The 12,522-nt window shown below is 40.0% G+C and overlaps 1 protein-coding gene across 1 annotated transcript in view; it reads right to left on the reverse strand.

Annotated features, from left to right (window-relative positions):
* The window catches only part of LOC140561353 (contactin-associated protein-like 5), a 149,921-nt gene that overhangs the window by 12,497 nt on the left and 124,902 nt on the right, over positions 1–12,522 (reverse strand). The window contains exons 17-18 of the mRNA XM_072686510.1: positions 10,648–10,866; positions 8,031–8,270 (exon numbers count right to left, since the gene is read on the reverse strand). Of these exons, the coding sequence (XP_072542611.1) occupies positions 8,031–8,270; positions 10,648–10,866 (459 nt within the window). The remainder of the gene's footprint in view (positions 1–8,030; positions 8,271–10,647; positions 10,867–12,522) is intronic.

Below are 12,522 nucleotides of genomic sequence, written 5' to 3' on the forward strand. Positions count from 1 at the left end.
TATATACAGAGTTGCCAGGTTAGAAGTAACACTTACTTTGTAACTACACTTAGATATGTTGACAATTACTGACAGTAGTCTGGGTAATCTGTTGAGGCACAATTTATATAATTACCCCATCTCCCAATAGAAAGGGACCAACCGTAGGACAACTGCAGAGCAGATAATAAGTCAGAAAACATTACCACAACAAAGTATTGCAATAATCTAGACGGAAAATAATAGTAGTAATACCTGTTGGCCCAAGTATGGATATTGTCTCTATGTATTAAGCACATTGGGACTCGTTCAACATTCATCTGCCATATAATTGTCTTACATAAAAGGTCTGCGTCAGGTTAATGGTGTGTTTAAAAGTGCAGAATAGATGGATCCCAATGTCCTCGTAAACTGAACAAATCCCAAATAAGAAAACGCTGCTGTATGTCAGAATCTTCATGGATTTTAGGAAGAAATGTATTCTTAAGAACAACTGGTAAAAAAAAAAACCAATCACTGTTAGAAAACAACGCTGTCTTTTCACACTGGAGACATTTCTGAACCGTATCTGCCTGTATGTTAAAAGCTTCATGAAATGGGTTTTGATGTCTAAGATCACTGTGCACAATGCTAAGCATCCGCCAAAGTGGTGTAAAGACCAACCCTGTACTCTGGTGCAGTGGAAACCTTTAACCCCCTGGGGTTAAATCTAATGGCGAATCGGTGTTTGGCAGATGCCAAGACAATGCTACCTACTAATTTGTACAGGAAAAATGGTCTGGGGCTGATCTTCAGGGTTTGGGCTCACCCCTTAGAATTTCTAGTAAGTCTTGTTCCTGTTCCAGTGTGACTCAAAGCAAGGTTCAAAATGACAAGGTTGGAAGGGTTTGGTGTGGACTACTCGTCCTGTATTAATGCCTGACCTTACCGATGCTCTTTGCACTGAATGGGACTCAAAGACATACTCCGATAAAGCTTGTGGAAAGTCTGCCCAGAGGAGTGGAGGACAGCAGTATAGTGTAAAGTTGCTTGTGCTACACTAACCCCACGCTTAGGTGACTGCTGATGTGTCATGTTTGGTGTGAGATGACTATTTTAGAGTGTGTTTAGTATCTTATACTCCAGTCGGACTCACCTCCCTGACCATTCCGCTTTTCAGTTACGTGCAGTGAGATCACTTTGTGTGTGTGTGTACGTTCAGTGGTACACACTGAATGGATATCTGATGTGATATAGTGTGGTTATATATTAGTTTCCTCCGCTTGGTTTTGAACATGCTGTTCAATGCTGGCTTAGAACCAAAGAAAGGTGTGAGGTTCTCCCACAGAGCCTTTCCACCAGAGTTTCCGTAAAAGACATGGTGGACATGTATTTCCCCACATGGTTTTGGTAGTATAGGCAAACATGGCAGAAAATAGACAAACATCTGGAAGAAAAGAGTCCTAAACTCAAAAAAAAAAAAAAGTCAGAGCACTAGAACCATATATATTACATTGTGTTAATGTTCCACTATAAACTGTTTTGTAACCTACTGAGAACGTCCGCACTGCTCACTGTTGTGAACAGTGTTTGTTAGCGGTGCCTAAAGAATACCAGCAGGCACATTGCTAGAACATAGTGGTAAAAACAAAGGATCGGAACTCAATCAGACTTAAAATAGCTCATACTCATATAGCTCAAATATGAACAAGTATGGAGTAGGCTTACAGCTATTGATTATTTTGGTAATCAAGTAGTCTATCACCAATTTTTGCCAGCAAATCAGCAATTAAGTAATCGGATAAGAAGTACTTCTGCTTTATTAAAGAGCAATAGTGAATTTATATATTATACATAGTGTTTTATTATATATTATATATAGTGTATGGTCATTCGGGTCTACTAGCAGTGGCAAAAATATCCCAGTATACAGGAAATTCTCATCTTTCTTAAGCAAAAGTGAACAAAGGCCTTTTGTGTGGCCCTCTCCTCCATATGTATGCCATTCCCTGCTGAGTGTTCTTTCAGAAATTGCTGCTGAAGGACCTGCGTTGACTTCTAGAAGCCATTCCTGCCCGGAAGCGAAGTGAAGCGATTTTCATTCACAAGCAGTAAAACTTTGTCTTTCAGCCACAATCCTGATGAAAATTTGTACTTGCACCCGTATAACCGTACACTTCAACACACCTGCAGATTCAGCTACTTCCTTCACACTATGGTCTTTGGCCACGCCCAAATGCAGTCACTCCTTTTAGCCAATCATTAACTGTATCTGCTTAACGACCCACTTCCCACACATCCAATGACACACTCTGTACCACCTGTTCTCAATCTCTTCAGTGTCATCACACACCCTGCAGGTAATTATAGCCTGATCATCCTAGTGCCTGAAGTTACTACCACCTTAAACTACCACCTTTATTTATATTAAATAAACATAATTACAAACAAGAACCAAGTAAATCAAAAATGACTTTTTTGGGTGTAACAAAAGAAACGACAGCATTTATAATACATAAAGTCTGACTACACCAGAACTAGTACGTACAGTACATCAAGAATAACGTGGCTTTTTGTTTTTTTTTTCCTTTTTTCCCCCGCACTCCACTAGACAGACCGTCTGAATCATTATAAAAGCAAGCCAGATTAGTAATAGACTCATACAAAGACAACCCCACAAAAGCAGAGATGTACAGGCTGGCTTCCTCATCTTATCCACACTGGCTTTTAATCACCTCTCTAAAAGCTCCATCTGCATACAGACGTCTATACCTTCACATAAGGTCCGTGTGAAAAGGGCATCCGCCAGAAACACGGTCTTTTTTATTTTTGGACACCTTTATGAACACATGGCTCTTAATTCCAACCCTGTTCTACAACTCATTTAACTCACTATACTATAATCACTGTGTCACTTTATAATAAGCTTGATACTGCATTGTTTTCAAATTAATCTGACAATCATGTAGAGCAGAATACATATTCTATTATTATACAAAACAAATACATGCAGTATGTTGTGTATTAGTAAATACTAAGAGTATTTAATATAATGTCTAACATGAACCTATTGGCTCCCTGCCTAATGCCAGGTGTGGGCTAGAGGGGTATAAAGCCTGAGGTGGGTTGTTGATCATCCAACATCTCGACCTGACTAATGCTCCTAAATCTTCCAATCCTTACAGCAATGCTTCCCACAAATCTAGCAAAAAGCTTTCTTCCCAGCACAGGAGAGACAATTACTCTACCAGACGCAGGATAAACTCTTTTAAAAACTTTGATATTGGAAGAAACTATGAACGAGTAGGTGTCCCAATACTTTTTATTTTTAAACTTTCTTGTTAATCGTTTTTTGCATCTGTGCTGTCTCAGAATCTAACAATGAACATCAGGAACAGAACAGTGGTTTAATTACGAATAATACAAGCTTAAGTGTTGTTCTGTGTGGCGCTGGAGTGCTGTCCTGCTCAGCCTTCTGCCGTGAATATCTAATCAAATCAAATGTTACCACAAACGGCAGTGCTACTGTAAACTGTCAACATTTTGTCCTCAGAGTAACAGAATAATTAAATCTAATGTTGTGGAGGCAGGGCCAACCTCCCAGCCCTCACGTGGGCTGCCGAGCTTCTCTTAACGGGCCCCACCTTGAGCCGATGAGGAGAGCGCGCTCCAGGAGGGCTTTAAAAAGGGCTCAATTGGTCCATGTGGGCCGGAGAGACTGAGGTGAACAGGAGGACACTACTGCGTTGGTATTATTTCCTTTCTATAAGAGCCCCAATTGGGCCATCAGTATGTTCTATTATGTTTCTTTTGGGTATTGGTGACTGGGTATGCAAATAAAGGCCACTTCTGAGTTCATCTAGCCTGTGTTTGCGTGTCCCTCTGTGCTGAGTCGAGTGCTAGGCCGCTGTGCCCGCGCCCCCTTCCCCAGCGACGTGCTGCAGCTGCGTTTAATCGTTTTTAAGAACGGGGAGCGGTATGGGAGAGCGGTCTCTGGCAGTCTGCGTGCAAGTACAGAAGCAAGTATTGCATGAAATCTTGTAAACGTTAAACCTTGATACACCTGCTTTTTGTAATCAATCACGTAATCCGTCAGGACCAAACAGAAAACACCCCACCCGCACGAATGGCGATGAGACGCACCAGCAATTTCAGACATGCAGCAAGGTTAAGACGAGTCAATCCAGCTTTATTGTATTGCTTTGATTGCAGTCTCTTGATTGATGCGAAGGGAAAGCAGTTTTGATGTCAAATGCCAAAAATCAAACTCCTTTAAAAGCCCACTCTGTGCATGCCGTGCGAGCCTTCCACAGGCCAAATCTTTAAACAACAAGGCAATCTAATACTACGCCAGAAATACGGATAAACAGCGGCATGCACGCGCTTGCACACCCGCAGTTCGAAATTGACTTATTGTGAATAGTTACATGAGTTACAGACAAACTGATCTCCAAAAGGCATCATCCTCACCTCACTGCATGGCTGTGCTTATGGCGGTTTGCTTGCATGGACTAAACATTTCACTCACGTTTTCATCTTTTATGGCTTAACGGCACTTTGCTGTACTCTCTTAATTCACCGTTTTATTCCTGTTTTGCTTTTCATGGCGCTATCCGGTGTTTCGTCTGGAGAAGGATGGGCTCCCCGGTTAAGGTTTCTTCCTCTCAAATCTGAGGGAGTTTTTCCTCGTAACTGTCGCCCCTGAGCTTGCTCAAAAGAGGCTCGGACCCGGATCTCTGCAAAGCTGCTTTGTGACAACACTGGTTGGGAAAAGCTCTATAGAAATAAATCAGAATTAAACTAAATTTGAATCGAAATTAAAGATTAATTATTTTTTCCAACATTATGACCAACCATGCGAATTGCCGATAACCCCTTTTGCACTGTGATTACTATTCTGTAACTGGCAGAGCAGTTCCTAAGTTCTAACAGTGGAGTTTAAGAGGTAAAGCTCTCATACATGTTACCAATGTTTCAGATGATGCTAAAACAGAACCTTATGTTGGAGAAAAAAAGAAAAAAAAAAAAAAACAGTGCAGACTTTCATAATTAAGAAGACCTTTCCAACTGTTAAGTATGTTAAGCAGCTTGTGCTGCAGCCAGTGGCTTGGGGAACATGGGGGAACATTTTGCTGGTAGAGCTGGAAGCAAACAAACACCAAACCGTCTGTTAAAATTCAGCTGCAGCTGAAGATGAAAAACGGGTTAGCTTCTACAGCAGGACAATGATCCTAAATACTCCCCGGGTATCCACAATGGACTACCTCAAGAGGCGAAGGCTCAAGCTGAAGGTTTTGCCAGGGCCCTTACAGTCTGACCACAATCTAAAAATCATCAAAGATCTGATATTTTTTACTATTTTGAGTGCACAGATCTCACAGAACTAGAAACTGGAAACCTTTTGCAGGACAAATGTGTGAAATTCCTCAAGCATGAACAGAAATAGTCTAGCTGTCAGTTTCCTTGTTTGTTGTTTTGAAACTGTAAAAGATGAAAATGAAAATAATCTTGCTGAAAATATTAAAGAAATGCACCACCCTCCTCTTTATCAGGTCATATTTCCTCACTTAGCTATTTTGACGAGAAGGGCCCACACCTTCGCCTGCCACGGTAAGAGCCAGGCCTCTCCAATAATGACAGCATTTCCTTTCCAGTATGAGGAGATAAAAATTTACACACATTCTACATGTAAATACCACATAATTGCTCCACGGTTTCATCACGTCTGAAAGGTAAGACTCGAGGCAGGCGTTACTCAATAACCGTCTATGTTAATTACCATATTTCAGTGTTTACAGTCTTGTAAAAGAGAAGCTCTGAATATTTCATCACACTATTCTTGTGATGTTCATTAAGGAGAAACTACAGAGAGCTTGGAATCATCTCACTGGCACTAAATGCTAGGTAATTAGCCATGGTTGCGTTTGCTTCATGCTTCAGGAAAGTTTCAGCAAAATACTTCATTTTTACTTTGAGTTTTTTTAGCCTTATTTTTCCATGTAATCATTTCAGATATGCTGTTTTTTTTTGTGTCTGTAGCCAATTACTGTATGTTGAGAAAGTGACCTTGCGCACAAAGAATTTTCCCACAATTGTATAGTGTTGAGCTGAAATTAGAGCTCAGTGACTGAGCAAATACAAATGTACAATACAAACACTGAGAAAAATGGGAAGAAATCAAATTTTAATATAGCTCTTCATTAATCTTAATCTTAATATAATAAGATAAAGGCAGATATTAATAATAAAAATAGAGTGGCTGAGCGAGAGAGAGATTTTTGAAGATCTTCAGACTCTAACAATACTTTTTTTTTTATTAGGAACATGCCTGAAACCCCTACAATCCTATAAATGCCCACCTTTACCCTCCTGTGTTCATGACAAACATTTCCTCTAGCTCTTTAACTTCCAAGACTTATTATTCGGGAACTACAGGGACCCGATGTACAAACTAATGACAATTATTAATGTTGTGGCAATTATGAGATTTTGTATTTAGGAGTATTTAGAGTTATCTGATTGGTCCAGCAAAAGTGACCCAGGGCTAGCTTTTATGGGAAAATGAATAAATAAAATAAAAATATGTTTTTGGGATCTTTTGGATCATTTGATACCTATCAAAGAGAGAGGTTTTGTTGTGATATGTGGATACAGAATTACAGGTAAAGAAATAGGTCAGTAGGTTTTAAACTGTCATGTTGATTAAACCTTCTCATGGCCCAGGGAAGCTGCGGTGGTCAGTTGTTAGGCCACCAATTGCAAAAGGCTGGTATACCCTGATGTATACCACAGAAATGAATGCGCCTAATTATAGGCCATACAAACAGAACGTCGCCAACTAATCCAATGAATCCAATTAGAAAAGACTGTGCAACATGCAACAACATGTACATAGGATACATATAAGCTCCAGATGTTGTTGTTGTTTATGTTTCTATTAGCAGAGCTGATGCTTTCTCTACTGCTTTTGGGGGCTTAAACCTAATCCAGTCTCTACCGCAAGTCCCACAAGTAAGACTTTTAAGGCCATTGTTGTTTTTGTGCTATTCTGTGGCCAGGACTTGACAGGTTTTACTCCCTAGAGATTAGGTTGTTGTAATTACTAGCGCCCTCTATTGGGTCTGGCAGGAAACAACCTAAAACACCTCCTAGAGATGGATTACACCGTGGTACTTGAGATTACTAGCGCCCCCTACTGGGTCTGGCAGGGAACAACCTAAAACACCTCCTAGAGATGGATTACACCGTGGTACTTGAAATTACTAGCGCCCCCTACTGGGTCTGGCCAGGAACAATCCAAAACACTCCCTGGAGACGGATTACATCGCTGTACTTGAAATTACTAGCGCCCTCTACTGGGTCTGGCAGGGAACAACCTAAAACACTCCCTAGAGATGAATTTCTTCGTTGTACTTCAAATTACTAGCTCCCCCTATTGGGTCTGGCAGTGAACAACCTAAAATACCTCCTAGAGATGGTTTACATCAGTGGTACTTGAGATTACTAGCTCTCCCTATTTGGTCTGGCAGGGAACAACCTAAAACATGTGTTATGACAATATGACGAGCCTAGACTGTTCTGATACAGTTTTGGGGTTTTGTTTCTGCTGGATTTTCTTTTGAATGAAGAGACCGCAGTGTTTGAGGTTCATGGTTTGACACTTGTACTGAACCCTTATTCAACTAGATCAAGACTAATACAGTTTTCCTCTCTAGGGACCCTTATAAAATAAGCAGCTACCACAATGAGAGTTAGCCACTCAGCCAGCATGTTTTCTAACATTGTGACTTGGTTTATTTGTGCAGGGATAAGTTTTACATTAACATTAAAGCTTAGTTTGTTCCACATTTCAGTCCGGACTGCTTTTTTAACAGAGGCCATTTAGATCTATTAGTCTGAAAGGCAAAGCGACACAAACAGCCTGTTAAATTGTAAGTGAGGGAAATGGCCGTATAAAAATGAATGATTGTTTTTTTTTGACGAAGCAAATGTTGTATAACTGGGCTTCAGGGCAAAAAAAAAAAAAAAAGCAGATGAGAAATTTTTTCGTTTAATGAAAAAAGTATCCGTACCTTCCTTGCAGGACGGACCCCCGTAGGCGGAGTGTGTGCAGTCGCAAACGTAGCCGCTGCTCTTCTCGATGCACTTTCCCCGGTTGTGGCAGAAGCCGGCCGAGCTGCTACAGTGACCCGGACAGCCTGAGCTCACCCCAGGGGTCATCTTGGCCCGCTCGTCAAGGTCGAAGTTCACACCATTCACATCAAGAGCTCGGATACAGCCGAGGAAGCCCCTCTGCCTGGAAGCTGTTCCTCCTTAAGAACAGACGAACTCGGCGTCAATCAAAGTTAGCCAGACACAGCCTGACCCCGTTAACTGTGATTCCACTGTAGTTTTTGGTTAATTTCAGAAATTACGTTTTCGAACTCATGGTGGAACAGAGAACAAACTACAGTTGTTATATTTTGGAGTTCACAATCTTTCCATTTTGCCAAGTACATAATATTCAGCTGGAATCGCTGCAGCAGGCCGTGAAGATGGTAAGGGACCGTCTTTAAAATGCGGACACTGTTAGGAAACGTAAATCATTCACAGAAATAAGGAGCCTGTTGGTGTTTGTTATAAAGTCTTGAAACCTAGGAGGGGCAAAATGTGAATATCCACTGAAGAGCTCAAAAAGATGTGCAACAGAAACTAAAAGAGAAGCATAGAAACTAAGGGGCTACATATGAATGGAGTGTTTCTTGGCAAAGTACACCCTCAGTCATACTGTATGTAGACGCTGCACCGTATCTGTTTAATTACACAAACATTATCAGTAAAGTTGTCAGTATTTTAAAGTTTATACCTGTAAAATGTATTTGAAGTAAAAAAGGTCCATATTCCTTCCATCATGTTTGTTATTTAATATAATGTTATAATAATAAGGTACTGTTTAGGAAAGTTAGCAATAAATATGACATTTAAAAAGCGAAACCTTAAATGCTAAAATTAGACTAAATATAAGTGGTTTTAGTTTTTGTTTACTGTTTTGTTAACAATACATAAATTCATAGTTCAAGTAACCAAAATAATATAATATATATATATAAATATTATTTTGGTTACTTTTTATTTTAGGAATTTATGTATTGTAAACAAAACAGTAAACAAAAACTATATATAGATATAGTATGTATATGTGTGTGTGTGTGTGTGTGTGTGTATATATATATATATATATATATATATATATATATATATATATATATATATATATATATATATATATAAAATATATATAATTTTATTTGTTTTATTGATTTTTTTTAGTCAAAAGACCTGCTTACACATCTCTATTACAAACATGATTCTTTCACTCAAAGACTTATGTGAAGCACCTTTATTTTTAAAGGCAGGGTAGTGTTAAACATGTAGGCCCACGAGAGGTGAGAACCACGTCTTACAGAACATTCTGTAGAATCAGATGCTCAATTCTTGCTTTCAGTTTATCATGTTACAAAATATGTACTGTTGGTATTTCTGTAGTTTGTTTCAATGTATCACAAAGTGTGTTCGTAATATTACCACTTATTCTGGATTATTATTAGTATATAACTGAAATGTATTTTCACAAATGTAGAGGTAACCACTGTAACTACACCCTTTTATTTATTTATTTTTTACAGTGCGGTTAAAAAAAATGTGAATGTACTAAAAAGTTCAACAAACAGCCGGGTAGGTTCTCATCCTGTGTGAAATGATATCAATAATTCATCTCAGAAACATGTTCTGCTCATGAATCAGTCCACAATACACAACGTACCCAAATGCCACTGTTTATGTTTGCTTGGATTACTTTAGGTATTAACCTCCTTATACTCCTTAGAACCACGAGTGGCTCATCTCAGCACGTTTGCATTGCTTTCCATGTAGTTACTGATTTAGTAATCTTTAGAGTGCAATCAAAGTCATGAAGATACAAAAGGGATAATTATGAATATGCAATTTATAATTCCAACTACAAATAGTTTCCTGTGCTCTTTCAAACACAACTGTAAAAAGTTTTAAAGATATTTTCATATTTTTTATATTTTGACGCAAAGACAAAATACAGCAGTAGCAACACAGTCTTAGTACAGTGAGATATATATATTTAAAATGTGTTTCACTTCATCCAATTAAATCAGACTAATTATACTGTTAACAATGATAATGTCCACCATATGCTCAGAAAAGTACACTGTTATCACAATAACAAAAAAAAATATTTCTAAACTATAAAATGATGTCATATTGCCCACCCTGACTTCTTAGTGTTTATTATAAGATTATTCGTAGGTGTTTTTCTCAGGAAAGCTTTTGTGAATCCAGCCATGGCTAATACCAGGACAAATAACCTAATCTGTGAACTGGCAAGCCTGCTTGGTCTTTTGGAAAATCAATTGGGAGTCCTTGATTTTTCAATGAAATATTTCATATACTGAAAAACTGATTCAGAAATAAGCTCATTAGACCCACTCTTAATAACACGTTCATTATTCATAAATTATTTTTTTAATTAATGTAAAATATTTAATGTTCTGACCTGCACTGTGTATACTGTATGTTTACCTAATTAGCTTCTACATCCAGCCAAAAGCACAAATACAGTCTGAACAGAAGAAACGCGTCCCTCCTCTCCCCCCAGCTAACTGAGCCCGTGTTCCTCACCTACAAACAGCTGGCTGTTGAGCTGCAGGCGGAGGTGTCCGTCGGACGGAGCCTCTAGGAAACGCAGAGGCAGCTGGTCCACCTGCAGGGAGGCCTCCTTCACATTCCGCTCGGCGCGAACCCAGTGCCACTGCCTGTCGTTCAGGGGCACAGGGGACTTGACAGCCAGGACCACTGGACCGTCGCCCGCATTAAAGGAGAACGTCACGGCGGAAGGAGCTGAAGGAGAAGCACGTGGGCCAAAAGATTAGGAGCAGCTCCTAACTGTGGAGGTCAGCAGGTTCTTGCAATAACTGAATGTAAGTTTTTGTCATTGGTATGCTATTATTTTATTTTTTTTCACATCTCCAACCTATTTTTATCCCTAAGAATGAAAGACTTTTCTTTCTGCTTTCTGTTACTGTGCCTTTAAAGCTGAGACACAGTACTCTGCAGAGGTTTTCAGTACCTAGAAACATTATTTAAGAGCATGTCTCTCAGCAGTAAGAGGGATTTTACTGTAGAAACTCCAGATCCCATTAGAACAGACGCAGGTGAACGTACTACAGTAAAAAGAAGAAACGAGAGCTTCTCATTCTGAAGAACGTAGGTAAGCTCTTGTGAGACAGTCTGAAGAACAGAGCTCGGTTCCTCCAGGTTTCTCCTGGACGCCCCTAAGGCCAGCCAGCACAGCGTGGAGGATGTGTTCAACTCCATCAGTAGCAGCAGCAGCAGCAGCTCACCTGATTTACCATCATTAAGCCCTAATTTACCAAACCAGAGCGGGTGGGGTAGAACAGAGCCAATTAGGGACTTGTTGGCTTCATATGTTGCCACCATTTGCTCTGTATGCTGCTCACTATTTTTTCATCAAATGAGGTAAAGTTACAAAAGCACAAGGACTGATGTTTCAATCACTAGGGGGCGCACTAGCCAAGTTTGGAACAGTGGGTAAAAACAGGCTAGCTTAGTTTTTATATTTACACTGTTTTGAGATAAAGTGAATGTACCGTATGTAAATTCTATCCTGTTCTGATTCGCTGGCCTGCAGTGAATCTCATTAAAAAGCAGCCTGGGCTGAAACTCTACTTATATACCAGCGTAAGTATTCAGCGTGAGTGGGGGCAGGGTCTAGTGAGGAGCGGGTGGGGTAGAACAGAGCCAATGAGAGAGTTTTGGCTGTGTATGTTGCCACTATTTGCATCATCAAATGTGGCGCAGTTACAGAAGCACCAGAACTGAATTTTCAACCACTAGGGGGCGCACCAGTTTGGAGCAGTGGGCTGTTTTTGTAGCTTAGTTTTTATTTTTACACTGTATGGACTGTTATATTACATGACCGAAAGGTATAGCAAAATGACAGTAAAGGGTTCTTTTATCTAAAGATTAAATAATTGATGCAGGCGGCCATGTAGCCAGAGCTCGAGTAACCCCGAATTTGCAACAGAGCTGAAATCCCGGGAGCTGAAATACCAATACCACAGCTGGGTTCATGTCCTACACTAGAATTGTGTTGCTAGGTGCTTCACTGCTTGAAGGCTGGCGTCTGGCATATTGACTTCTTTTAGAATTCAACACCTTGTAAGGCGTGCTCGTGATTTGTAGATGCGGCCACGTTATCTCTCCTGGTGCTGGCAGAACTGACAAGCTGATAGCACAACTCTCCTCTAAATTAGCAGGAGATATGCTGAAGTGAGTCACTGGATTTGTATGCTTGATAAAATAATCCTCTTGTTTATCTCGACACCGTGCCACTCCGTAACACGCGTAGAAATAAATCAAGTGTCGCCCCACTCTGCAGCACATGAATCAAGTTCCCGGCAACCTGAGAACTTGCAGCAACTCATCGGCTAATTAGGAATCCCATTAATGAGGCCTGATCTGCTGTGCTGGACC

Source organism: Salminus brasiliensis, chromosome 8 (genome assembly GCF_030463535.1).
Source record: "Salminus brasiliensis chromosome 8, fSalBra1.hap2, whole genome shotgun sequence".
In the NCBI taxonomy this organism is placed as follows: Eukaryota; Metazoa; Chordata; class Actinopteri; order Characiformes; family Bryconidae; genus Salminus; species Salminus brasiliensis.